Source organism: Ovis aries, chromosome 11, assembly GCF_016772045.2.
Source record: "Ovis aries strain OAR_USU_Benz2616 breed Rambouillet chromosome 11, ARS-UI_Ramb_v3.0, whole genome shotgun sequence".
NCBI classification, from domain to species: Eukaryota; Metazoa; Chordata; class Mammalia; order Artiodactyla; family Bovidae; genus Ovis; species Ovis aries.
Window position 1 is genome coordinate 11,307,164 of NC_056064.1, and position 27,993 is coordinate 11,335,156.

The 27,993-nt window shown below is 55.2% G+C and overlaps 1 protein-coding gene across 2 annotated transcripts; it reads right to left on the reverse strand.

Annotated features, from left to right (window-relative positions):
• On the reverse strand, positions 1–27,993 carry TBX4 (T-box transcription factor 4). 2 transcript variants are annotated; one of them, XM_004012423.6, is made up of 8 exons: positions 27,466–27,993; positions 26,604–26,698; positions 18,164–18,283; positions 16,498–16,645; positions 5,745–5,897; positions 4,721–4,809; positions 4,359–4,594; positions 1–2,169 (listed from the first exon to the last, which is right to left on the reverse strand). In XM_004012423.6, the coding sequence occupies exons 1-8, from the start codon at positions 27,670–27,672 to the stop codon at positions 1,550–1,552; spliced, it is 1,668 nt and encodes a 555-aa protein (XP_004012472.5). In that variant the 5' UTR covers positions 27,673–27,993; the 3' UTR covers positions 1–1,549. The 2 variants fall into 2 exon arrangements, with proteins under 2 accessions (XP_004012472.5, XP_027831130.3); XM_027975329.3 differs by having other exon boundaries at positions 1–2,172.

Below are 27,993 nucleotides of genomic sequence, written 5' to 3' on the forward strand. Positions count from 1 at the left end.
TTCACAGTTGTAAAATGGCTTTATGTTCCAATATGTAAAATAAAATGTCCATGCTATATAACAAAACACTTGACGTTTCATATCCCGTTTGCTAATGTGTCTTCTAAAAAAGTGGAATCTGTAGTGTGTGTGTTTATATATATTTATTTATACATTTTATCTGTCATTCTTTGTTAACATCAAATGTGTAATAAAAATTTAAATAGATGTCTTTCCAAATACCCTCTCCAAGGTTCATTTTATTAAGTTTATTCGTTTAAAAAAAGAAAAGCAAAGCTGAATTTGACATGTGGCCTGCATTTGTGAGATATATATATTTATATATTTTATTTATTTTATTTATATAATATATAAATAGCTATTCGGCATGCAAAGAGTTTAGTGATTTCCCAAATTTTGATTAGAGAGTTCCCACCAGCCCCACGGATGGGCTGGTGACATTCAATGCTGAAGAGCTGGGCTCGGGACCATGGGATCCACCTTCCCGGAAAAGCATTATCCTTGCTCTGAGCTCACTGGCTGAATTTACTGGAAGAAAGGAATGCTTTCTCAACTCTCATTTTTATTTCTGTTGGGCTCCAGGTGCCAGAGGCAAGGGTTTTCTGGGAGCAGAACAGGCTCTGGAGGTGCTGAGCAGCGCGGTCTCCTGGGGACACCGCCAGGTCAAGTGCGCTTCCTAACGGCCAATTGTAGGCTGCAGACCGCGCCTGAGCAGAGAGTCTGGCGCATCAGAGTGAGGGTTGTATGCTGGGGACCAAGGTGGACGGGCTCTGTCCTTTATAAGAAAACCTGAATGATGCCAGAGATGTTATTGGTTGTGTTTTCACACTTCTTGGAAAAAAACAGGGTTTTAATACCTGTCAACTGGTGCTTAGCCCATGATTCTCTCTCTAAAAATGGTCCCTCAGACCTCAGAGCTCCAGGGATCAATTTCCAGGCCACTAACCGAGCAGTCAGCCCTCCTCTCCGAGCGGGCTTGGAGGCTTAGCTGAGCCCACCTCTCAGGTAGTCTCGCAGACTCTCCGGAAGCTGAAGGAGTGGGCCTCCTCCTCCCTGAACAAGATGCTCAGCGCCTTTCGCAAGAGCCAGGACTCTGCAAGATGGGCAGACAGCCCCACCTCCCCAGCCAGGAGAAACCTCCTCCCCCAACCCCCTACTCTCGACTTGCCCTGCCAGAGAGACTTCACCACCTGGCCCCTGAGTTAATCAAAAATTATAAAAACCTCTAAGTGACTCACATAAACACTCCACTCCCTTCCCACCCAAGGGCATGTCAAGAGATGTCAGAAAAGACTGGATCCAAATCCTGCAGCCAAAAATCTCTTCTTCGTTAAGTGTGTATTTTTTCTTTTTTTTTTTTTTCTTTTTCTTTGTCGGGGCCTCAGTTGTATGTCAGAAGACAGGTGCTCTCCAAATACAGGCGCGCGGGTCGCGCACTGCACCCCACCCTGGAAATACCTTGCTGGGTTTCTTGGTGAGGGGGCAGGCCAACCCTCAGAGGTTAAGACTGGGTTAACACGGTCCAGGGGCTGCGGAGGGGACCTGGGAGTCATCCGTCAGTCCAGTTCTCCACGGTCCCCATGCCTGAATGGTACTGTAAGGAGGCTTCCCGGGACAAGGAGAAGCTCTGCGAGTAGAGGAACTCGTTGGCCGCGTTCAGGTGTGGCGAGGGCGGCTTCCGCTCGCACACGGTGCCCGGGAGGCCGCGATCTCTGGGGAAGGAGGCGCTGGGGCCCCGCTCTCGGACCTGAGACTGGGAGAGTTGATTGTAGACGCTGAAGTGGGCGTTGCCCGGCGGCTGGGAGCCCTGGGCGGAGATGGTGGGCAGCCGGGGCATCATCGTGGTGGCGGTGAAGTGCGTGGGGAAGGACTGGTAAGGCACAGTCTCCATGGTCTGAACGCTGTAGCTCGTGTAGGGGGACACGGACGTCCACATGTTACAGCTTAGAGGGGGCGGGGGCAAGTCGTCCACCCCGGACACCCCCGCGATCTCGGGCCCCGACCCTGAGTACATGCAGGCCTCTCGTGGGGTCACCTCGCTGCAGTAGGAGGGGCTCAGCATCTGCTGGTCGTAGGGCGGGGGAGAACGGAAATAATGGTCCTCCCCCACCGCTGAGGGTGCTTCCAGATAAGATCGCTTACAAGGTAAGTCCAGGTGGCGGGCACTGTCTGCTGGAAGACAAAGAAACCTCAGGAAGAGCCAGGTCTGCCAGCCCAGGGCCCAGAACACCACTGCCCCACCACCACCACCCCGCTGGATGCCAGGACAGCCTATCCTTGTCATTGGTGGGAGTGGGGTGCCCCACACTGCCACCGCACTCCCAGACCATTTTAATCAGCGACAGCTTTTATAAGGTGGCAGTAGCCCAGAAGTGGTCAGATCATGGACTGCACTCAAAGGCCACTGGGGGACACCGCATCACTGGACACTGAGTGATGTGTTTAGCCAGGCGGCATATGCCTTTGATCCCTTGCCGCCCTGACTCTTGGGGACAGTAAGAGGCTTTAATGTGCACTGGCATTCTTAGGCCAGGCCCACCCTGGCCAAGGAAAGTGCAAGCGACTGCCAGCCCACACCAGGCCCAGAGGCTACAATCTGTCTGAATTAGCCAGAAAATTAAAGCCACAGTGCTTCTGCCTCCATCCTCCGCTCCCAGGAAGGCCTCAGCAAGCCAAAGCTACTCACAGGCACGTTCCTGTTGCTTTCATAAGAGGAAGGAAACCTTATGTATGTTCAAAGAAGTCCCATCAGATTGTCATTACGCAGATTCCAACATAACAGGGTTTACACAATTAAGAAATGGAGCTGTTAATAAGTAAAAGGTGACTTGCACTTCTAAGGCGAAGCTAATATACTCTGTTAGGGGGAAAGATGACATTAAGTGCCCCAGACCATGGATGTGTATCTTTCAACATCCTCAAGCACGAAGGCTTGATTCTGAACGAGCTCATCCACCCCTGGGACCCAAGGATAACCCAGGCCTGAGCACTTGGGCAGCAGCCCACTCTACAAATTTAAGAACACTTGTCCAGTTACTTGTCTTGGCCTCCGTCCTTCTATCTAGGGATTCTCAACAGGAAATCGGCCATAGACAATAGGTAAATAAATGTGTATGGCTGTGTTCCAAGATTTTATTTATAGATACCAAAATTTGAATTTCATAGAATGTTCATATATCACGAAAGAGTCTTCTTTTGATTTTTTTTTCAACTATTTAGAAATGTAAAAACCATTTCGTATGATTCACAGATTGAACAAAAATGGACTGCAGGCCAGATTTGGTCCAAAGGCCACAGTTTGCCGGCCCTTGTCTTAGGTCTCTAATTCTAGTAGGACTGGCGCAGTGGCTACTCAGGGGTCTTCCAGGGTGGTCCCTAGGAGCTGGGCTGAGAGAACATTCTGTGCAGCAAGCAAAGTCCCCAAACCTATTCCCAGGAGAATTTCAGTGGCCCTGTGAAGACTTCTGACATGGTAATACTAATCATTTGCATTTTATAGAAGACAAACTTGAATCCTCGTACCAGGGCACAGATGTTCTGGTTGGCTCGAACTCCTCTTCCTCACAAAGAAGCCAGCACGGACAGGTCCGTGGCCTGTCTTCCTGGCCCCCAGTCAACATCCCCCAACAGCCCCCATCCACTCTCAAGAAGCCTCTGGAGATCTGATGGGATAGGGTGGGGAATCTGTGCTCGGCCAGGACTCCCAGGGTCAGGGTGGAGGTCGCTTCTACAAATGACAAACTCCGGACTGGGACGCTTCCGCCTCCCCCATGCCCAGAGGCAGCGCCTGGCTCACTCTGCGCCCTCTGCACACCCCGAGGAGGTGCTCAAAGCAGCGGCTGCCAAGGGACACCTGGAACTGGGGACTGCATGCGGCAGACCCTCCGATCCTGTCTTCTGCTCCCCCGCCCGCTGTGTGCTCACTTCTGCCCTCATCACTCTCTCCCCGATGCCTGTAGCAGCCTCTGTCCACGTCACCCCCTCCTCGTCACCCCGTCCCACACGACTGTCGCAGCAGGCTCCACATGCCTGTCCTCGATGCCAGTCTGACTCTGTCCCTCTTCTGCCTAAAATCCTTGTCTAGGGGACACCCCAGCCACAAGCTGTCTGCATGCAAAGCAAAAAGCACTGAGCCTGACCATGGTCCCCAACGCTGTGGGCTCGCTCTCCCAGGCCACAGCAACCTGTGTGTGTGTGTGTGTGTGTGTGTGTGTGTGTGGGTGTGTATAACAGAGAGTGTGTATGCGCACACACACCCATGCACGGCCGCATGCTCACGTGTGCGGTGGGGAGTGTTTGTGGGGAGGGCATCACCCCCATCCCGACCCTCCGGGGCATCCAGACCAGGAGTGAGCTACCTCGTCTTTTCAGGCAGTGGTAGAAGAGGCTGGAGTCCCTCTGGGCTGGGAAGGTGTTGAGGGGAAGGTCCTGGGGCTCGGCCGCGGCAAACTGCATGTGAGCCCCGTTCTCGTACTGGTAGTGCTGGAGCGCCTGGTGAGCCCCGTGCAGGGGGCTGACGTCAGGCTTGGACGACAGCTGGGTGGAGACAAGCCTCTGCCTCACGATGCTTTTGGAGATCACGGGGTATTCTTTGCTGGAGGCGAGGGAAAGACAGTCAGCCGGAGACAGGAAGGGAGGGGAGATACTCTGAGGGTTCTCGCATTCACATGCTTGAACCCCGTCCACCCGCCCCAGGCCCCCTGGCCAGGGTGGCCCCCACCTCTGCAGCCGGGCCACACGCAGGTCACTGTCGTCACTGCCCCGAAATCCCTTGGCGAAAGGGTTGTTCTCAATTTTCAGCTGTGTGATCTGTCAGGAGAGGAGACACAGAGGAGTCATGGGGGGAGAGGCCTGGGCCGGCCCTGCCCACCCCCAACCACAGGCAGATTCAGAACCCCAGGCAGCATCTGGGGAAGTGGCATCTTGCAGGAGCCTCCCCGGCCTTGAAGTGCTCGCTGCAGCCCTTACCCGTTCTCCTAGCGGCAGACCCCCATTCTATGTCCTGCACTCCTGAATTCAGCCCCTCGCCACTCTCTCCTGGGGCCTGTAACTGCTTCCCACCCACATCACCCCATCCCGCACAACTGCCACGTCAGGTTCTGCCTGCCTGTCCTAAACGCCAGTCTGACACAATCTGACACAAGAGGGACAGTCGTGTCCCTCTTCTGCCTAAAATCTTTCCCCCACATCCGACCAGTCCCAACACAGGTCTAGAAGCCTTCAGGGAAGGGCAGCTTGGGCGCAGGCAGGGAGGAAATAGGCTAGCCCGTTAGGGGATCAGAAGACAGTCTGGGGTAGTCGGGCTGGGGCGGGAGGTGGGCCAGGATATGCCAGGCGCGTGCTGGGGAAGGGCTTCCGAATGGCTCAGTCACCTGCTCCCCCACCACTGGCAGTGCCCAAGGGCTCCTCTCCCACCCTCTTCCCCTACTCTCTTGCAGGCCCGGAATCCCACCAGGGAGAAGACTGCAGAACAAAAGGGCCCCACAGTGAAGCCACAAGGCAAGCTCCACGCTCCCGGTGTTCCTAGTTGCCACCTCTGTCCGTCCCGGGCATGGACCATAGACAGCTGTGCTGGGGATCAGGAGCCTCGTCTCCTTCCCCTGCACGTCTTCCATTCTCACGGCTCTGCAGGACTGAGTGGGTTCCTGAAGCGACTGCCCTGCCCGTCTTGCACCGGGGCTTCACTGCCTGCCTCTCTGGTGGCCCAGAAATGTGTCCGCGCTGGGGGCGGTGGGGGGCTGTACCTTGTGATTCTGGTAGGAGGTCACAGAAATGAAGGAAGTCTCTGGGAACACGTGGGTGCAGAAGGCCGTGTTTTTGGAGCCAAAAGCATTGTTCTCGTCGGCCTTCACGATGTGCAGCCGTGGCTGGTACTTGTGCATGGAGTTGAGGATGATCTGGAAGAGAAGGGTATTGAGTCAGTGCCAGGGCCTTCAGCCTTGTCCAGCCGGCCCGAGGCTGGATTTCCTTCTCCTGAACACCCAAGTCTCCAGGGTTTGACCACAGGGGGCTGAGCCCAGAAGGGTCCAAAAACCTCCCTTGCAGGGTGAAGAACCAGGCCTCTGGGCCCCAAACTCAACCTCAGGGGCACCCGTTGGCCTGTCTGCTTCAGCACCAATGCCTGGTCCCAGGGCCTACCAGGTGACAGCCCCTTTGCTGTAGTAATGGGGGACGGAACCGTTTAAAGGCCCCCAATGACTCGACACAGTGTTAGTAGGCGGAACTGAGTTGCAGGCACAAGTCCAGGTGCCACTGACTGATGTGTGATCTCAGGCAAGGCCCTGGGTTTCTCTGAGCCCCGGCCTTCAGCCCTGTGGGCTGCCTCTTCCCCGGCTCACCCCTCCCCACATATGTGGGACCTGCCCTATGGTGGGTGCTCGGCCCTCCTCTCAGGACTGTCAGCAGCAAAAGCCCAGGGTCTGCAGGACGGGGGAGGGGGAGGCCGAGGAAGATGAACTCTGATCCGTCCAGTCTGGGCAGGCGCCAATCCCTTCATCCGCAGAGGGCTTGCAGAGCCGAGGCTGGGAACACCCTGATGCACCCAGCCTTCAGACCCGCCCCAGGCAGGCCACAGCCTGGGCGGGCGGGGGTTGGGGGGGAGAGCCATCGTGGGCTGAGGTTCACAGTACCAAGGCCGGAAGAAGACCGGAGGCCCCGGGCACCCCCCAGCCCTTTGGGTGCCTGGGGAGAAAGGCCGAGTGCCTGGGACACTCAGCCCGGAGCCCTGAGACCAGCACACGGTAGTTGCGGCCCCAAAGCCTCTTCCTTCGGCCATGCCCCACGGTAGCGGCAGCATCATATGCCATTAAAATGTATTTTTTATCGTTGACATTTGCCAGACACCCTCCCCACTGGAGGTAGGACAGGCATTTGGGGCATTTTATCAGCACCGCGCTGGTTTTTGTTAACCCTTCAGCTCCCTTCCTGGCTGGACGAGGCTGGTCCCTGGCAGAGCTCCTTTCTCTCCACCAGGAAGTGCCCCCCTCTTGGGCTGGCTCCCCCACTCCCCACCACCCGCCAGGTTCCCAGGGACCTGGCCTGGGCTGAAGCTTAGTGGGAGATTTAACCCCTGAGTGACAGAGTGCCAAGCGAGGGTTCAGAGCCAGGTTTCCTCTGGCGGGGCTCGGCCTCCTCACCCCCTGGGAAGGAAGGCGGCTCAAGGAGAAGCTCAGCTGAAGGAGTGGGTGGTCTGGCACCCAGGCTGCAGGCTCTGCCCTGCCCTGGCCTCCAGGTCTCGCTGGGCGGCTCCAGCAAGAATTCTTCCACCTTCTGCACCGGCCCCTCCCCTGCTCCACTCTCAGTGGAGAGTGACAAACCTCCAGAGCCTCCTGGGACAAACACAGAGCCCCCCGAGCCCCAGATCCCATCTGCAGCTGGGGAACCCACTGGCCAACATGGGGCCTGCCAGGTGAAACACTCAGAATGAGGCTGAAGCCAGGGAGGCCTCCTTGGACTGTCCATTCCAGGAGCCCAGAGAGGGGCACTGGGGAGAGCGGCTAGGGACACACTGCCCAGTCAGTCCCCAGAGGTTCCTCTGTCACCCTGCGTGGTGCCAAGGTCTCAGAAGACCCAGCAGCTGAGTGCCTGGGAGGTGACCTAGGGGCCGGATTCCTGCCTCCGCACCTCCGCACCTGTAGCTCTCTCTGCTGTCTTGATCTTTCTGCCCCCATTCTCCCTCATTTTCTAGGCCCAACGCTTCCAGGAAATTGTCGCAGATTACCTGAGGCCTGCTCTAAACTCCCAATTCTGAAGCTTCCTTTCCCCAGTACGGTCTACTGAGCTATGGTGCTGCTTCCAGGGGCCTCCCGTTCCTTCTTGTCCCTCCAGTTAAATTATAACTCCTCAAGAGAAAGGGCTGTATCTTCTACTCCTTTTGCACCTCCAGGCTCCTCCTTTACTCCAAAGCAGGAACAAGTGAGTGCAAGACCAGGTCAGGGGAAGAGGAAATCCAGGGCCGTAACCACCAGCTCTCTGTCCCCTCCTCCCTCATCTTTCTCTGCCCACAGGATAAACTCTAAGGCATGTTTCAGGCAGAAGCACTGAATGAACACGTGCACAGACAGTCCTTCTGTGATCACTTACATGCTCCAGCCCCCCTGGGTGTGGGGTGGGGGTGAGGGGGGCCCAAGGGGAGAACACGGACAGGAGGCAGACAGAGCCCAGAGCAGGCGCTGTAGTCCCAAGCAGTGAGGCTGTGCCATCCCTAAGGACCGCTTGGGACAGACCACAGCCACCCTGCGCCTCTGCCACCTAAGCAGTCAGAGCTCTGGGCATCGTCAGGCCCCCTGGCCACTCACTGTCCCCCACCTCCGAGTCTGGTCAGTGACCAAGCCCTGTGATTCCACCTGTAAAACAAAGATCAGGTCACTCCCTTGCTTAGAACCTTCTGGGTCATCCAGGAAGACTGCACCTTGCTTGAAGGCAAGGCCCTTTGTATTTCTCCCTCTTCCTCCCATTTTCCCACCACCACCACCAAAACCACCATTCCTGCCATATTTAAGGCTCAGTACTTGGCTTCTGGGCTTCCCTGATGGTTCAGAAAGTAAAGAACCTGCCGGCAATGCAGGAGACCTGGGTTCGATCCCTGGGTTGGGAAGATCCCTTGGAGAAGGGAATGGCCACCCACTCTAGTATTCTTGCCTGGAGAATCCCATGACAGAGGAGCGTGGGGTTGCAAAGAGCTGGACACGACTGAGAGACGAGCACCTCACTTCACTTCACATGCCACTTCACTTCTATTCCTAAATGCCACCTTTGATGGTTCCCTCTTGTCCTTGGGATAAAGGCCAAACTCCTTAGCCCATGCATCAGCCATGGTCCTTAATGACAAGGGTGGAGAGACCGCCAAACACACCTTCTAGGAGAGTGAACCAGACAGGCAGGCAGAGAAATCTGGGGGAGAGAGCCACTGCCAGACTCGCAAAGGAAGGTGGGGGCCCCGAGGGGAGCCCAACTCCAGCCACAGGGAAGTCAAGGGGGGCCCAGAAGTGTCTACAGATCTCTGCCCATGAGCTGCCAGTCCTGGGCAAGCACTCGGCCTCCAGTCATCGCAGTCCCCATCTGTACAGTGAGGCTTTCGACTACCTGGTCCCAAACACCCTTCCTGACTCTGCCAGTCTGGAACCTGGGCAGGTGTGTGGAAGAAAGTTCCAGCCACTGAACTAATCCAGACTCAAGCTGGAGCATTGGCCCTGACCGCCTGGGAGAACGGGAAACCAGCTCGGTGACTCACACCTGGCTTTCCTCGGAAGTTCCTCGGGCGCCACACTAAACTATTTTGCCAGAGCCTCACATTTATATTTCTTGCAGAGGACATGGGGCCAAATGGGCCAGCCACGTCAACAAACCTCACTACACGGCTGGTCCCGTCATCATCGCTGTTCTACAGAAATGGGATTCATTATGTTCTGGCTACAATTCAGAAGCCTGTTCTATTTTAACAATTGTGATAGCGCCAAACAGCCATCTCCTCGAGAGATCGCCATGGCGTGCTTGGCTTAACGAGGCCCAGATTCATCTGCGCTGGAATCACAGAACATTAGGGCATGGAAGGGCAGGACATAGCGATCACTCTAGTGCCACCTCCTCATCGTACAGATGAGGAACAGGAGGTGAGTAGTGGGAACGAGACGTGCCCAAGGACACACAGCTGGTGGGAGACTGGATCCGGAGAAGACTCCAGATGGCCCTGGAGAGAGCATGAACTGCTCTCAACCACAGGCTCGGTCATTAATGATAAGATTTCAACTAAACATGGCGGGAGACGAGGATCCACCAGGCCCCGTCGCCCCTCGCACGCGCAAGGTATCTGGATGCTAGGCACACTAGTGGGGCTAACGTCTGCCTGTCAAATATTAAAACCAGATTGCTTCCTGCCTCACATTTGTACTTTCTGAGATGACCTTCTCCATCATCCTTCTCACCCTCTCCCACCCCACAAAGAGGTTTGGGACAGAGACAGGATCTGCAGCTCAGAAAAGTTTTAAAAAGAAGAAGGAAACACTGAGACCACAAAGGCCCAAAGATTGGCTCAGAGAAGACCCAAACCAGGACTGAGTTGGACGGCCCATCAGCCGACTCAAGAGGCCTGGGCCGGGCAGGCCTGAGTCCTCACGCCCAGGGGAGCGGGCGTGGTGCCTTCTCTGCCAGCCAGTGTGGACAGAGCACAGCCTCTGTGCCAGGCCCTGTGCTGAAGACTGTCTACACAGCACACAGTTAAGCTTTACAACATCCTTGTAAAGTATTAATTGTTGTTGATGTTCATTTGTTAAGTTATGTCCCATGGACTGTGGCCCACCAACTGGAGTGGGCTGCCGTTTCCTTCTCCCAGGGGATCTTCCCCACCCAGGGATCGAACTTGCACCTCCCAAATTAACAGGCAGATTCTTTGCCACTGAGCCACCAGGGAAGCCCCAAAGTATTAACAGGTGTTAGTATTCGCCCCACTGTAACAGACAAGGAGCTGAGGCTCAAGAGGGTGCCGGTATCTGCCCAGCCTCAGACAGTGATGGGGGCAGAGCCAGCATCAGCACTGATCTCTGAGCCTCAGCTCATACCTGCACCTGTACCTGGCCGGGGAGGGTGGGCCGGTCTAGAGCTGGGTGGGGAGTCTGTGTCCCAAAGCACCCAGCAAGGCTTGGCACATCATCAGGGCTCAGCAAATGTGGGAGGAAAATAAAGAGATCGGTAGTTCTGGGTGCCCCCGGCATATGCTTTGCAGGAACATCAGCTCCCAGCAGAAGTGCCTTCGCTAAGTAAACCCCGCTTCGGCAGGTTACTGAGAGAAGTAACACTCACTCCTACTCACTGCCACTCACACTGTCCGGCAGCAGGACACGATGGTGGTAAAAAAAAAAAAACAAAACTCCTGGTTTACCTTCTAGCGGGAAACCCACACGGTAATCCAAAATCAAGCAAAGATCAGTGGTGAGAAAAAGTGGCAGACGAGAGACTGCATTGATGATAGTAACAAACGCGATGACAGGAAATGTGAAGGGCCTTGAGAAGAAAACCCTTGAGTACACTTTTGACAGACAAAAGGCAGACTCCAGTGAAGAGAAAGGCACCATGATCAATGCCCCCCCGGGGAAATTTATAACTTAAAGTGATTCTAACAAAAATACAAGTAAGTTTTTTTCTCAACACTACAAGCTTATTCTAAAGCTCATAAAAAAAAAAAAAGACAAGACCAGCCAAGAAAACTCTGAAAAAAGAAGAGCAATGGGGGAGGACCGAGTCTGCCAGACACTAAAACCTATTATGATGTCTCAACGGTTAAAACACTGGCGTAGGAACAGACACAGATTCAGGAGGGGATTTACTGTACAGAACCAGAGAGTGTCCTAAACCAGAGAGGGGAGAGGGCTAGTCAGTTATTGGTGTTGGGACCACTGGATAGCTCTCTAGAAATAAAAAAAGTTGGATTCACACTTGGTATCTAATGCCAGAATAAATTGAAAAAGGGCCAATGGTTTAAATGTAATAATAAATCCATAAAATACTGTAAGAAAACACAAGAAAAATCCCTTATAAGTAAGGAATGGATAGGGGCTTTTCAATTACTCAAAATCCAGAACCCATAGAGAAAAGACCAACACCGTCAATCAAAAACGTCTGTGTAGGATTACCACTCTAGGCAAGACCAATAAGACCAGTGACAAACTGGGAAAGCATATAAGCAACTCAATTTCACAGATGGGAGCTAAATCTTTCTAGCTTATAAAAGCTTCTAGAATGGATAGGTGACTTTTAAAAAAGTAATCTAAGAATGAGAAAAGGATAAGGGCAGGAGTTCACAAGAGAGGAGATCTCACAAAAGTAAGACGCTTATGCTTACTCATAATAAAGGAAATAGAAACTGAAGCTATAACTGATATCTGTGTTTCAGCCATGAGACTGGAAAAGATCCAAAAATTTCTCTCCCACCATGTTCGTGAGGCCACAGCGATGGTGGGAAGACACGTCACTGTGACACCAATGCAGGACAGGGTGACAAATTGCAAATCCATATATCCCTCAAACAGGCACTTCATCACAAAGAATACTTGGCAGAGGTATAAAGTGATATACGTACAAGCTTAATCGAAAGAGCAAAGATAGGGAAGCCTCTAATTCCTTCCATAAGGACTGGCTACACGATTAACGGAACAATCATTGGATGAAACTCTACGCAGCTGTGTAAAAGGAATGACGCAGCTCTACGTGGATGAAATGATCTCCGAGACACTGAGTTTACAAAGCAAGGTGCAAAGTGTTTACAACATGGTTAACTTCTGTGTCAAAAATAAGGGATCTGAGACGGTATTCTGCCTGCATATGCAAAAAGAAACACAGAAAAGAAATTAGTAACACTGGTTCCTTGTGGCCACAGCTGGAAGAAACTAGGTGGATGGGAAACCAGTGGAGGGAGATGTCTCACTGCAGACCTTTTTCGCTTGTTCACTGATTCATTTTTCAATCATATGAATGTATTTCCTATTTAAAAACAAATTTGACAAACAAGTATAAAATTATAACTGTGGCAAGCACTCAAATTGAAAAGTGTGCGGTGCACTAAGAGCATATAATGGGGACCCCGAACTGTCTCCCTGAAGCCGTGGCATTTGAGCTTGGATCCCAAGGCTCAGGAGTAACTGACTAGGCTAAGAGGCCCGTGGTTAGTGGAGGAAGCACACTGAGGGGACGGTGCCTGTGCCATTCTGTGGCCCGGGGAGCCCACATCCGCAGTCTGGGGCTAACTCAGCCTCTGCAAGGCTCAGACTATGTGAGCAATCATAAGCTAACCTTTCTCCTCAGCAACACGGGAGTCGAGAGACACAGGAGGTGGTGAAGATGGCCATCTCCCTGCACACACACACACACACACACACACACACACACACACCACGCAGCCATCCCCTCCCTGCCACATACACACACACACCCACCCACCACGCAGCCATCCCCTCCCTGCTACACACACACACACACACACACACCACGAAGCCATCCCCTCCCTGTCTCCAGATTAGGAGAAAGGCAAGACATAGGAGGTGGTGAAGATGGCCATCTCCCTGCACACACACACACACCACGCAGCCATTCCCTCCCTGCCACACACACACACACACACACACACACACCACACACAGCCATCCCCTCCCTGCCTCCAGATTAGGAGAAAAGCAAGACACAGGAGGTGGTAAAGATGGCCATCTCCCTACACACACACACACACCACGCAGTCATCCCCTCCCTGCCACATACACACACACACACACACACATACCCACCACGCAGCCATCCCTCTCTGCCTCCAGATTAGGAGAAAAGCAAGACCCAGGTGCCAGCCATCTCCATGTCCCACTGCAGGACGCAGGCCCCAGCCTAGCAAGGCTCTCCTCAACTGCCCGGAGCAGCTTCTCTTCCTATCCCGTGGTCACCTGGCACAGGACCCTGCTGGGGACAGGGGGCAGTGAGCAGGAGGGGAGGTTGGCAGGTGTCCTCTTAGCCAGCAGAGCCACGGGTCCCAGGCTGCCGACCGTTTCTGCCCCTGCTGCCTGCTTATGCCCAGAACCTAAAGGTCACACCCTGACTCTACCCCTCAAGAACAGAGGGCTTTCCTGGACTCACAGCAAAAACCCGCAGGAGTTTTCTAATCAGAAGCCAATTCTATCTTTTCTGAACACGTGGCCTGAGGGGGTCCTGGAACCTGGACCCTTCTCCTGGGTGGCTGGGTGGCACGTGGGAGACAGCTGCTGATGTCTCTGAAATCCTGAGTGGGGAGTCCGCCGTCCACCTGGCTGGAGAAAGTTCCCTGAGGTGTGGAAGCTTTTAGGAAACATGGCAAAGTGTGGACACCTTTGGCCGTGTGGGAGGACGTGTCAGGGGCAGGTTCACAGTACAAATGGGTTTTTCCCAGGTTTCTGCACCGAGAAGCCAGGAAGGGCGACTTGGAGAGCTCACTGCTCCAGTTGGCACAGACCAAGGGGCAGAAAGCCAAGGCTCAAATGGGCCACTTTGCCTTGATATGCCTAGGAAGTTAGCTCATCCTCCACAGCCCTTCCCTGCAGGGTCAGAGGCTGCGCGCTCTCCAGTGATGCTCTAGATTGCTGAAGATCTGACAGCTGGAGCCCTGGGTACCAAAAGATGGGGGGAGAAGCCAAAGGAGCACAGGCTTAGGCCTCAGAAGGCAGGGGTCCATCTGTGCTCTGTTACTCCCGGCTCCTGAGACAAGCACTTTGTCTCCGTGAGCCCCGCCACCCCCACAGAGGGTGCAGTAACCAACAGACTGCACTTGTTGGGAAAACGTGGGGATGGGGAGAAGGAAGATACTCTACACCCCAACCCTCCGGGGAGGAAGCTGAGTTAGTACAGGGAATAGCCCCCCAGCCGAGGAGAGGAGGGCCCCAGGCTGGTGTGGCGAGTGTAGCCAGGGGCACGCCCGACATCACAAGCCCAACAAGCCAGCCCCACTGGGTGCTCAAGACCACTGCAAACCCTTTCGGGACCCCAGAGGAGCCACCAAAGCAGCAAGCCAGGGTGAGAAACCTGCTGCTGGGCGACGAAAGTCGGGTCACACCCTCCTGCTTCCAAAACAGCCCCACTTTTCAACCACCTGACTCCCTCCCCTGGCCCTCTCTGCAGGGGTCCAGGGAGGTGGAAGGGTCCTCAGAGACACTCCTGCAGCTGGGAACCACGAGAGCGACCTGTGTGGCTAAAATTCTCACCAGAGCTTTGATCCCTGGGTATTTCTGGTCACTCACCCAAGGATCCAGCTCCCACCCAGCTCTGTCCACCCCAATGGTCGGTCCCTGGGGTGTGTGTGTGTGTTGTGTGTGTGTGTGTGTGTGTGCAGTTGTGGGAAGAGATGTGGCTCCCACCATGGAGGCCTTCACTAATCTTTCAAGGTTGATCCCAAAGCTTGGCCGAGCAGAGGAGGCCAGAGAGGAGCTGACCACGAGCAGTCTTGGCCAGAATGGCAGTCTCTCTGGCCCTCGGTCATGAAAGACCCTGTGATCTGAGAGGTGGGGGCTTGGCTGACCCTTCCCCTTGGAGGGCGGCCTGTTGTCGCCCCTGGGGAAGGCTGCAGGGGCACATGTCCCGGGGCCCACCTGGGTGTCTCTGTCACACACCCAACAGCATCCCCCTGTGTGGGAAAACCCCATGCTGCTTGCCAAACAGACAAGTCAGGAGTTGATCATATTAACTAAGCATTCTCCTAATTGTTGGTTTATCGATCACCGATGACTTGGAAGAGAACTGAACAGACTCTGAGAAAATTACAACCAAGAGCTGCTTGCCAATTACACACCCATCAACCAGAAAGGACGCATCGCTGGCATTCTCCATAAGGAGCTATGATTCACAGAGTGCTGATTTGCACACAGCTCCCCAGAAACAGAACTGAGGTGTAAAAGAGGCACGTGCCTGCATGCCCCCCACCCTTGCCTTCCCCAACCACCCCCCCACACAGATGTTATGAGCGTGCAGCCGGGGCAACCACATCCAGGAGCCAACGGCACCCACTCCATCAACACCCCACCCTGTGTCTCCAGGGTAACCATGCGTAACCTAGAGGGGCGAGGCTTGCTCCCTGGCAGATAATACTGGGTCCCCAGGCTTCTGTTTGCCACGCGTATGAGCTAAAAATTTCCACATAAAGAGCTTTTTGTGGGCCTGCCAGGGCCAGACTGGGGAAAGAATGAGCTTCAGCAGCCTGGACGGGGCGTCAGCAGCAGCATCCCTAGGGTTTCAGAGTTGCTCTTGTGAGAGCCAGGCCCCAGGCAAGGCCAGGAAGGGGCTGACACAGGAGCCAGTGCAAGGCCTGCCTTTCCAGGGCGGGCGGCTGCGGGGCCAGGCGGACGCCAGGGATGAGGCTTCTGAGCTCATGGGTGACTCTTTCTCAAGACAGTCTCCTGGTCTTAGGCCCCAGCAAGGCCAGATCTGGGGAAACTGAAGCTGAGATTTGTGAGATGGGGGTCCATCCATGTCGTCGTCATCATCAAGTGTTACTTGCTCAGTTGTGTGTCCAACTCTTTGCAACCCCATGGGCTGTAGCCCACCAGGCTACTCTGTGGGATTCTCCAGGCAAGAATCCTGGACTGGGTGGCTATCCCCTTCTTCAGGGGATCTTCCTGACCCAGGGATTGAACCCACATCTCCCACATCGCAGGCAGATTCGTTACAACGGTAAAGGGAAACCATCATAGTCGACATTCACTCAGAGCCTCTTGGGCGCCACATGCCTTCTGCATAATCTCATTTAATTTTCACCTGGGCATCCCCATGTTCTGACAAGGAAACTAAGGTGCAGAAAGGCTAAGAAACTTGCCCCAAGTTACCCAGCCAGTAAGTGCCAGGGGAAGGATGCTTACTGTGGAACTCAGACCCTGTGCTCTGGCCCATAAACCCGCCTGGGACTGGGTCCCGAAAATGGATTCTCCAGATGAGCACCTCTAAGCGCCCCACCTCCCTGCCCCAGCACCCACACTCGAGGCCAGGCAGCCCCCTGCTTACATGCCCGAAGGGGTCCAAGTGGTTGTTTGTCAGCTTCAGCTTCTGGAAGGAGACCAGCTGCCGCATCCAGTGGGCCCCCGTGGCAGGAGAATCCGGGTGCACGTACAGCCGTCCAGGCATGGCCGGCTCAGCCTTCCCTGCCACCATCCTGCCAATAGAGTGTGGGGAAGCCGCGGTCGGTGAATGCCCTGCGGTCTTGGGGAGCCCAGATTTCCTGTCTCCCATCCCACAAGAGCAAATCTCCAGAGGCCTGAGAACCACATCACTGCTGGAGCTTACTGCACCGTCCATTTAGGGCTTTGAGGGTAAAAGGGCAGGGGGGGTGGCGCAGAGGAGAGGGTACTGGGAGGGATAGCTGTCCTGAACCTCCCGTATCTCACTGCAGTAGAGAAAGAGGGAAACTGTAGAGAAATGGGATGGTTTATTTGAAGGAGTGGGGCTAATCACAAGTGTGTCATGGGGAGATTTAGGCACTTCCATGTCTGGGTTGTATTTACACTTTTTACATGTTAGAAATAACATTATTTGGAGGTAGCTTCTCAGGCGACAGAAACGATTTTCAGATTGCTTGTCCCCAAAACAATGGTGAGAAGTGAACTGGTAGCTGTCCACTCAGGGAGAATCTGCCTTGAGTGCTAAACCAGCCCAGAGAGAGAACAGAACCGAGCTCCTGGCAGGACCCGGCCACCGAACCTGGCCTCCTGGGCTCAGGTTCTGCGACCTGACTACCCCACACAGCCACGCTCACGTGCTGGGCTGTGGAGTCATTCATCCCTCCCACTCTCTCCTCAGGAGCTGTCCTAGGCTCCGGGGGGCAGACGGCGAACATGAACGGGATGGCCCAGGAAACACTGCCTTCATTTACTGGGTCCCAGTTTGGGTTCGGCCTTTAACCTGCCTGCTCTCCCTGGATGGTGGACATGCAGCTTAAGAGGGAGGGTCCTGGGGTGGGTGGGGGTGGGAGGAACTGGGAGATTGGGGGTGACACCTATACCCTACTGATGCTATACGTAACACTGATAATGAATGAGAACATACTGTGTGGCCCAGGGAACTCTACTGTGCTCTGGAGACCTGAATGGGAAGGAAGTCCAAAGGGAGGGGATGGATGTGTATGTCTGGCTGGCTCAGTTTCCTCCACAGTGGAAACTAGCACAACACTGTAAAGCAGCTGCGCTCCAATAAAAATTACTTTAAAAAAAAACAACACAAGAAATAAAAAAAAGCAGGAGCAAGCGGGTGGAGAGACAGAAGAGAGAGTCACAGCCCAGGATCTAAGCGCGGACTGTCAAGGCCCCCAAGGAAAATTTCTGCTGTACCCCCAACCTCCAGCACAGCCCTGTCAGAGCCTAGACCCACCCAGCGCTGGGGCTCACACGTCACCCCACAGCCCAGTCACCCACCCTTGGGTGTCCAAAGCCATGGGGAGAGCGCAGACCCTTGAGATCCATCAGACACCCAAACACTGTGGCTCGTTTTCACTCCAGCCCCCACCCCATCTGCAGCAGGTGTGCAGACGACCCTGTGGCTTCGGCAAGCCCGGTGCCTGAGCTGCGGATCTGGCCAGTCAGTGGGACTAACTGGTAAGTCCCCAGACCACACGGCAGGCAGGGGACGGGTGTGCATGAGTGGGAAGGCGGGTGACGTGAGGGTCCCGAGTTCTTACCATTTGTTGTCACAGAACTTGTAGCGGTGGTCATCCGCCGGGACGATGTCGATCAGCAGGATGTACTTGGTCTTGGGGTTCATGCCCGTGACCTTTACCTTGTAGCTGGGGAACATCCTCCTGGGGGAAGCCAAGGGGTGAGGCAGGGGCAGGGACAGAGCACCGGAGGGACAGCACAGCGCAGGCGAGATCTCTCGGCACCAGTTGGAGCTTCCTGACCTCGTGTAAATCACTTCCCTCTCTGGCCAGCCCCTCCCACCTCCCCTACAAGGAAAGGGCTGCACAAGCCACTCCTCTGAGCCCCTGCAGTTGTCAGCCTGTGGCTGTGAGCAGCTGAAGCACAGAGGCCCTGCTCAGGACTTTAGCACCAGCCAGGCTGCCTTTATCTTCCTCCTGTCTGTCATCCATACACAACAGAAGTTCCAGAGGGTCACTCCAGGGGACCAGAGCAGAAGACCTGGGAATCCCTGGCAGCTTCCTCTATGGTCCATGAGATGCCACCTCTGGGCCTTGTCTCTATGGAAACAAACCCCCAGCCTCAAACCAACTTGCAGGAGAGTGCTGCGGGGTCTCTGGATGTGTGTGGAGAAGAGGTGTTTATCCCTGTGAATGCCTTGTCTGGGCCTGTGCACGCTAACTGGGTCTCAGGGAAGGTCAGTCCAGGAACCTTGAGGAGAAGAGCATGGATTTCTAGAACCACCCTGCCGTGGTCCACAGCCTGGCCCCACCACTGACAAACCACGATGCCTTAGGCAACTGGCTTGGATGTTTTTACACCTTGGTTTCCCTATCTCTGGTGAAAGAAAGTGAAAGTGTTCATCGCTCAGTCGTGTCTGACTCTTTGTGACCCTATGGCTTATAGCCCACCAGGCTCCTTCATCCATGGAGTTCTCCAGGCAAGAATACTGGAGTGGGTTGCCATTTCCTTCTCCACTCCAAAGGGGGGACGTTATCAATACACCCATCTCACAGGTTGCTGGGTGGATTGAACGAATCCACTTTTGGCTCTTACCACTGACCCTGACTGCTCTCCTTCCTCTGCAGGAGGTATGACCGACCTCCATGAAAAAAGACTCATCAAAAAGAAAGTCTTCCAGTTCCTGCAGCCCATGCTGAAACTGCCCAGGACCCCGAGGCTCAGGGGACATTTTGGAGAGGGACACTACCTGGGACCACTCAGCGCACCCACACCTACAACATGTACACATACCTGTGGGCTATCCCCCCGGTCACCAGGTCCCTGACCCTGGACTTCCCCAGAGGGGAACTTCCTCACGGTCCTCATCAGACCCTCGCACCGCTTCTGACCTTTTACAAAGATACCTCCGAGAGAGGCAGGATCAAATCCAGCAGGACAAACCAAGACAACTGGGACCCAGATCCCCAGAGCCGATAGAGTGCCCACGCAGTCCACTCTGGGAAAGCCAACAGGGGGCCTCTGGCTCTCACGAAGCCAAGAGACAGCACAGGGACCCTCGAGAGTAGCTGTCCTAAGCGCCCCACAAACAGATGACCTGAGTCTCCCATTGCGTCAACATGGAACCAGCTTACCTCGACAGGGCAGGGCTTCCAGAAGGGATCAAGGCCTGCCCCCAACCCCACAGACCCTACAGCAAGCCCAGGACCCTGAGGCGGAGCGTGCCCTGGCCTCTGCACCCTCCCTGGTTGAAGGACAGGCCCTTGAGAGCCTTGCCAGGGGCCGGGGTGCAGGAGCCGCGTGACCCTGTGTGCGCCCGAGCGCATGCGTTTGCGGACCCAGAGGAGTGCGCATGCGCGCATGTGTGCGTGCCTGGAGGGAAGAGGGAAGTTCTCGCTGCAAGTCTAGGGACTTATAAACTGTGTGGAAGAATTTGTCTCAGATGTCAACTGAAAGCATTTTTGAATGTCCACCCCACCCCCTCTCCAGGAATGGGAGGAGCGAGAGGACCCAACCCTGCCTCCTGCTTACCAGCCCCTTGCCCAACCCTGGGGGCGCAGCTGGAGCCTGCACCGCCTCGTTCCTGTCCCAGCCTCGCCTTGTGAGCCTGAGACTGGAGGGGAGGGAGGGAGGTGGCACTTGCCTCAGCTCCCCCCATCCTTAGGGGAAGGCCAAGAATCCCGTCCCCTGCAGGCTACCATTTTGCAACGGCTACAGAAACAGCCACAGAATGACTTGGGGCTCTCCCGGAGTCAGGACCCTGTACTTGGCCTGTTTCTCCTGCAATCACTCCAGGTGGCAACAGCAGAGGACAGACCCAGCTTCCCCCCACACCCCCACCCCCCGGGCCGGTGACCACTGCCACAGTCTTTATAATCTAGGTTGGTGGCGGGGGGCAGCAGGGTACTAGATCCTATTTTTCCCCCTTCTACTCCCTATCACATTTTAAAAAAGATTTTCTTGATGTCTTTATTGAATTTGTTACAATATTGTTTCTGTTTCATGTTGTGGTTTTTTGGCCCCAAGGCATGTGGGATCCCAGCTCCTCAACTAGGGATCAAACCCATACCCTCCCCATCGGAAGGTGAAGTCTTCACGGCTGGACCGCCAGGGAAGTCCCTCCCTACTGCAGTTCATCTCAGCAGCTCAGGAGGCCAGGCTGACACGACTGGTACTTTTTAGGAGGCAGGCGAGGAGCTTGTGCTCAGCCGCTCAAGGCCTGGGGCTGCTGTCCTGTGATTTGGCCTCTCTTGGAAGCTGGGTGTGGACCAGGTTCCCAGCTGATAACAGCCTTCAAGAGGTTCTGAGGGAGTTGGGGCAGGGCAGGAAGTTGTCTCCTAGCCTCTGCCTCCCTTTCCCCGCTTCTGAGGGCAGGAGTCCTCAGAAGGGAGGATGAGGTAGGTGGTCTCAGGGTGGATTCAAAGGTCCTTTGCTCCAGGATGAGCAGGCCCAGGCTCAGTGAGCACCCCTGACTTCGTGGAAACAGGTATCTTCATCTCTCTGAGGATCCAGTGTGGTGGCTGTTTCTGGACCATGGAGGATGCAGGCACTGGGGACCCTGGGCCCCCTCATCTCCCCACCTAAGGGGCTCCAGAAGGATAAAGGCCCTCTGTGCGCGAAAGGCGAAGGAAGAAGGTGAGGCATGCCAGCCCGCCAGCCTCCTGCCCCAGCTGATGGCATCTGCCCTTTGGTTCCAGAGGGGCTGAGCTTGGAGCCCAGAGGCCTGGCGTTGGAGTGTGCCCCAGGAGGGCAGGACGCAGGCCACAGGGGCCAGGAAGGCCTGGGAGCCGCGACTTGCCCTGGGCTTGCCCTGCACTCTACAGGTCCTCTCTGTTGCAACAGATGAAACCACAGATGAAACCGTCTGAACTGCTTCTGTGATTTAGGATAGAAAAAAAGATACCCGAAAACCAACCCCTTTGGGGGGAAGCGAACCCCTCAGAGGGACAGGGAGGGGAGACGTGACTCTGCACAGCCCGTGTGGCACTCAGCCCTGGCACCCGGCTGGCAGGGAAGCCCTGTCTTACTTGTGCCCAGCACCCGTAGCCACCCAGAGGCGGGCTCCGTGAGCCTTCTGTCCTGCCCGCTCCCTGCGCCCCTCCGCACCCCTTGCACGTGAACCATGGGCCTCCTCTCTGAGGCCAGGGGCCCCCTCTCCCGGCTCTGGGTCCCCGCCCCCTCAGGGCACTCTGGGGGACCTCGCGGAAACCGCTCCGCCAGGGGATAAACAAGCAGCCTGTCCTGCCAGGCCGGGAGGAGATGAAAGCCTGGGGGTTTCTCCTCTGATCATGCAACAGGCTCTGGAAGGGTGCGGGCCTGAAGCCTTATCTACCATACTAGGAAATGGTTTTAGAATGAACTGCTAAAACAAGCTTCCTTGGACGTTTCTTGGTGTTGGAGGCTTTCAGGGCGCGGGGCAAGGGTCTGGGGCATTTGGATTTTGGCAACAAACCAGTAAATACGAACGATGCTGAGAGAGGGGCCAACAAGCTTCATCTGGGCTCAGAGAGCTGTGGGGTGCCAGGGCCTGGGCCCAAGGAGGGGGCAAAATTCAAGGTGCTGACCTGTTCCCTCTCCACCAATCCTGCAAGGAGCTGGGGTAGCAGGGAAGAGAGGACCTGGGGGATTGGACAGACTCTCTCCAATCAGCGGGGACCCCAAACTCCAAGTCCACTGCAGTCCCAGCTGCTCAGGAATCCCAGGAGCAGCTATGTGCGCTTCCCTGAAAATGGAGTTGCAAAATCAAATCCAAGGGGTGAGAAGCCTGGAGAAGGCTTTTGAGGTGGGGAGAAGTGGTGACTGGGAGGGCAGACAGGGGATGCTGGGGGTCAGTAATGTTCTGCTTCTTTATCTGGGTGGTGGTAACACCGGTGTGTTCAGTTTGTAGAAGTCCATAGGGCTGTACAATTAAGACTTGTTCACTTTTCTGCAGGAATGTTCCACTTCAATAAAATTGACATTAAAAATTATATATGTGTGTATATATCATAAAGATGTGTACACACATACACAGAGGCCAGAGTTTGAAAGGAAAGGGCTTTAGGAAAAGGGTAGGGGGTCCACAGAAAACCCCATCTATTTTCTATCCCTAGTGTCTGAGGGTCTTAAAGAAGAATTCTGGGTGTTTTGGGAACAGGTTGGGGCCCAGCAACTAAGGCTGAGTTTGGGGGTGGGAGGTAGGGGGTGCCATTTAATACTGAGACCAAAGCTTTTGTAGCCAAATGATTTCTGAGAGCAATGGACAGAGCAATGTAATTTATTTCCACTTAACACACACACACACATTCACATACTCACACACACATGCACAGAGTTTTCTACTTCTCTCAAAGCATTTTTCAGAAATATTTTCCCTAAGATGGGGGCAGGAAAGAGGGTGTGTGGAATGGATGCTGTTTTGGAAGACCAGTTGGTTCTCTGAGATTTTTTTTTTTTTTTGAAGACACTTCCTTCTGATAGACTTTTGCTTTCAGAAAATACTTTAGAAAGAGATCAAAGCACTCTCTCCCCAGCCCACTTTCCCAGTGTCTTCAACCCTTACTTCTCTTATCACCCACGCCACTGGGCTCTGACGCTCTGTATACAGAGCGAGGGCAATTGGCTTTGAAGCCCCGGATTAAGCCGGGCCAAATCCTTGCCTCAGAATAACAAACAATACAGGTTCAACAGGAGTTCTCATCAGTAGTTCATTTTTCAAACACAAATTCACTGTCACTAACACAAGCAACATTGAACTCAACAGGCTATGAAGGCTGATAGTGGAGATTTATCTGGTGGCAAAACCATGACCTAGGAGCGGAGCAGTCAGACGGTTAGGAAATTTTCATATTGGGGAGGTTTTTATTTAAATTTTGTGGAGCTCACTTTTATCTGTGTTTGGGAGAAAAGGCAGTTTCTCACATGGATCAAGCTTGGCAGAGATGTGAGGTGGCAGAAAGGGCCCTGCTCTCTGCAGTTAAGGGCATAAACTCTCTGGGTGCAGCCTTCTGAGAGGCTTAGAGAACACTCTGGCCCCATTTGACACTCGACTTCAGGGCTTCCTGAGCATTCAGAAATCGGCTGTCTTGAACTGTGGCTGGCATGTTATTCACCCTCTCGCGTTGTCAGAGAACTTAAAGTCACTGTCCGATGAAGGAGACCCTGTTTCCCTTTGGCCGTCAGCTCTTCACGGGCTTAAGGCATAACTAAGGACTCACACTGGCTTGAGAACATTCGGGCTCCTTTTCTCCAGCCCCCCTCCTTCAGCCAGAGAGCAGTCGTGCCCCTAACCAGCCAGGGTCTCTAGGGCAGCACAAGAACTCCACCTTGAGCAGGCCCCCATAAACAAGCAATCAAGGGGATTTCTCAAAGTTGGGGTTTCGTTCGGGGGTGGGGCATCACTTCTTGGCTTGTGTAGAACCTGGTAACTGCCTAACCCTGCTGCTATGGGCAAGGGCCAAATGCCTCCCCTTCTCAGGGGTCGGGTTTATGTTCTCTTGGTTCTCCAGCTCAGGCAGTCTAGGACTCCATGACACAAGGTTCAGGAGAAACATCAAGAAACAGAAGTGTCCCAGGAAGGCCGATGGTACAGAGCACAAAGAAGAAAAGAGGGAGAGGCACCAGACAGGACACGGAGGAGCCAGGAGCCTGAGCAAAGCAAGCTGCCTTTCAAGGCTGCCCTGGGCGGGAGGCGGGGGGAGGAGGCGGACACAGGGGTCGGAGCGGTGAAAGTGGTCTCTGAAGTCAGTGGGCAGCTAGGCAGGGGGTTCTGTGAGAACCGTGCTGGCAGGGGATGAGGCTAGTGACTTTCCTAAGCACTAGGCTGGTGCAAGGAAAACTTTCTGCCAGAGAAATGAAAGACTGCGATGGATCCTTAATTGGCCAACATCATCACGGCCATTTAAAAATTATTATCATCATTCCCTGAGGTCCATCTCTAAGCCTCCATTAGGATCAGGCACAAATATCTGCCTGAAGCCAGTCACCTCTGGAAATGTGGGATGTGTGTGTGTGTGTGTGTGTGTGTGTGTGTGTGTGTGTGTGTGTGTGTGTGTTGGGAGAGGGAGGGAGGAGGCCTCATGCAGGTGCAGGAAACCCCACTGAGGAGAATCACAAATGCCTTTTGTTTAAAAAGGCAGGGGCCAGGCATGCCCAAAGAGCATGCCGGCCATTCATTTTCAAGAGACAAGGTTATTTCTGCAGCCTAAAAATGGAAGTTCTGGATCTTTCTCTTCTTTCCTTCCCTACATCCCAGCAGTAACAAGAAATAACCACCTCTCCCATTCACACCTATAATCCACTTAGCAATTTACCAAGCACTGCTCACAATATCCCTGGTTTGAATCTCAGAGTAACTGAAAAAGAAAGAACGGCAGGTAGGTCTACAGTCGCCATCCTGTCTGAACAAATACCTCTGAGCCACAGGAAATTTGGGGACTACCGCAAGTGCACACAGCTAGGATAAGGCAGGGTTCATGACACCTGGCCCCCACTGTCCTCAGTGAGTGCTCCATGAGGCACTCCCCTCACCACATCCCCCAATATATCTTCCCTCCCATTCCCAAGTGCAGCAAACTCAAGCCCTGACATCTTGTTCCTTCCCTGATAGAAGCCCTGGATGGCCATAGCACCTCCCTGACTTAGGCAAAAGGGCAGGGAAATACCCAGACCCCCATCCCCAACAAAACAAAAGAAAATCTGCAAGGCCTGTCAGTGGGCAGACTGGAAGGACCCAGCACCCCTACTCTGTGTACAGCAAACCACCAGCTTTTTATGTCCTTTGACGCATCATTCCCTAAGCAGCTCGGCGGAAGTTCTCTAAAAAGGAGAAGAAAAACGCTGAGTAAATGCCGGACATTTCTCTAATTGTGATGAACGGAATTCGCTAGCATTTACTGTGTGCTTACATGTGCCAGGAGCTGTGCTAGGGCTTTACAGGCAACTGTACAAAGACCTCTTATTTTACAGATGGAGATGAGGAGAGAGCAGAGACGCTGAAATACCTGGCCAGAGGGTTGCACAGATGGAAGGAGGTGAGCCGAACCGGAAGCCCTAAGTCGGACTCCCCATTCCTGGCCCCTGATGCTTCACCGTCTTATTCCTCAGAAAACTCAGCTAGGGGCCCACGGCCAGACAGAGGGACATTTTCACACCTAAACTGTACCCCGGAGACCGAAATCGAGTGTGAGTTGGTGGAGGAGGCAGAGGAGAGGGAAGGGACTCCGGAACTGAACTTTCTCCAGGTTCGGTCTGCAGCAAGCCCCCTTCACCTGATAACCACCCCCCTCGCAGTTCCAGCCGCACCCGGGCCGCGCCACCCCAGCGAATGTCTCCATCCTGCCCGGGGCCGCGGCTTCCTCCTCTCTCCCTCTCCTCCCGGGTCTCTCCCACAGACACCAGCGCATTTTAAAGATGTTTCCACTTTATAAATCACTCCTCTCTGGCAGCCACCCGAGGACTGCTCCCCGAACAACACACACACACATACACACACACCCAAAGGGTGCCTTCTCCTTGGCTGAAGGGGACCGGCAACGGCCGAGCGGCACCCGTGAGATGAGAGCCTTGGGGTTCACGCTCCCCACCACCCCACCCCACAAAATTTAGGGAAATAGGAAAACATGGTCCAGTCCCCTTCTTCCATCTGTGGAGGGGCATCTCGAGTCCCCAGTCAATGCAACCCTGAGCAGGTCCCCAAAAAGGAGGCGGACAATGCTGCACCCCCACCCCCACGCCCTCAGGGCCCAAAAGTTCTGGAGCCGGGACCTCCGGCGGCGCGACCCGAATTTGCATTTCATTTGCATAACACTGCCCCGCCCCTGCCTCCGGTCCCGCCGGTCCCGCCGCTGCCTGGGCCTTGCAGCTCCCTACCGGCTGCCCGCGGCCAGTTCAGAAGCTCCGGCAGACCAGAAGCTAAGGCCTGAATGGCGGAGGAGGCTGAGTTGTTGTCCTCTGGGCTGAAGATCTAGGGGGCTGCTAAGAGAGCCCCTGGGGATCCCCACTGCCCCCGTCTGTCACCCACCCCGAAGGAAAACCAGCGCTGACCTGCCGGCCTTGGTGATGATCATCTCGGTGCCCGCCTCGTGGAACTTCTTCCAGAGCTCCTTCTCGTGCAGGCCCACCTTGATGTTCTCGATGGTCTAGGGAGGGCAGGGAGGGACTCGTGTCGGCCTGGCCCAGGGCTCAGAAAGGAGGACACAGGCCCAAGGGGCCAAGCAGGACACTGCCAGCCCCTCTAGGAGCCCAGGCTCCCGGAGTCCTGGCAGATTTCGTTTCACAAAATGGTTCTGTACCATTGGTGAGTTTTAAAAAATGTGAATGTAATCAGTGAGTCTCCCTTCTTCGGAGCTGCACCTACAGACGGGCCCACAGAGGACACGCACACCGACCTTGCCTGGGTCAAGGACACACTCCTACACAAACATAAACACTCTACCCAACACGGCCACAGACTTGCGGGCAGACACACCGACCTGGGAGGGGCACCTCTGCCCCAGACCGACAGCGCCGCACTCGCAGGCGCGGCCTGCAGACCCGCACAGGCAGAGGGCGTGCACAGGGTCACGGTGACGTCCGTCCCCTCGGCCCCCGGAGCTGGACGGATTCCCGCAGCCTCCGGACCAGGGGCCACTCTCCCCGCCTGGTCCCAAGGCTTTCGCCTCTCGTCCTCTCCAGGTCGAGGCGCCGGACCCTTTTCCCAGGCTCGCTGCACTGCGGGGTACCCCCTGTCGCCTGTCCCAGAGCAACCTCGAGAGCGCAAAGTGGAGGAAGGACGAAAGGCAGAGAAGGCGCCCTGCCCGGGGGAGCGCGGCAGTCCTGCCCGCACTGAGGCGGGTTGGACAGACGCTGGCGGCCCTGCAGACAGATCGACGCCGGACCTTCACGAGACGGCCGGCCGGGCCCTTACCTGCTCGGCGGCGGCGGTGGCGACGGCGACGTCGGCGCCGGGGCCCGGGGGGCTGGCGAGCGCGGCTCCGCTGAGGCCTGGCGCAGACAGCTCCGGCTCCGGGGCGTTGGCAGCGTTGACGGCGCTGGCGGCGCTGGCCTCGCCGAGCGCGGCTCCCGGGGCCCGGAAGGCCTCCTCGCTCTCCGACAGGCCCTTATCCTGCAGCATCTCCTGTGGGCACAGCACACACGAGTCACATGCCCCGGTCCACACTTGCCTGGGACCCCGCAGCCCTCTGGAGCCTGGCCTTGAGGGGGCTTCGGCCCTGGCGCACGTGGACCCCGCCCCCTCCTGAGCTGGAGGAGGGAGAATACGCGGGGGGCCAGGACCCTTTCCTCCTCCCTCCAGGTCTGGACCTGTGAGGGTTTGTGCGCGGTTCAAGGTCCTGCCTGCCCCTGGGTGTGGGGCTGTGCGAGGAGTAGGTCTGGGGGAAGGACCGCCCTCTCGGCATGGCCCCAGCTGCACCCCGAGTCCCTCCTCCTGCTGGGC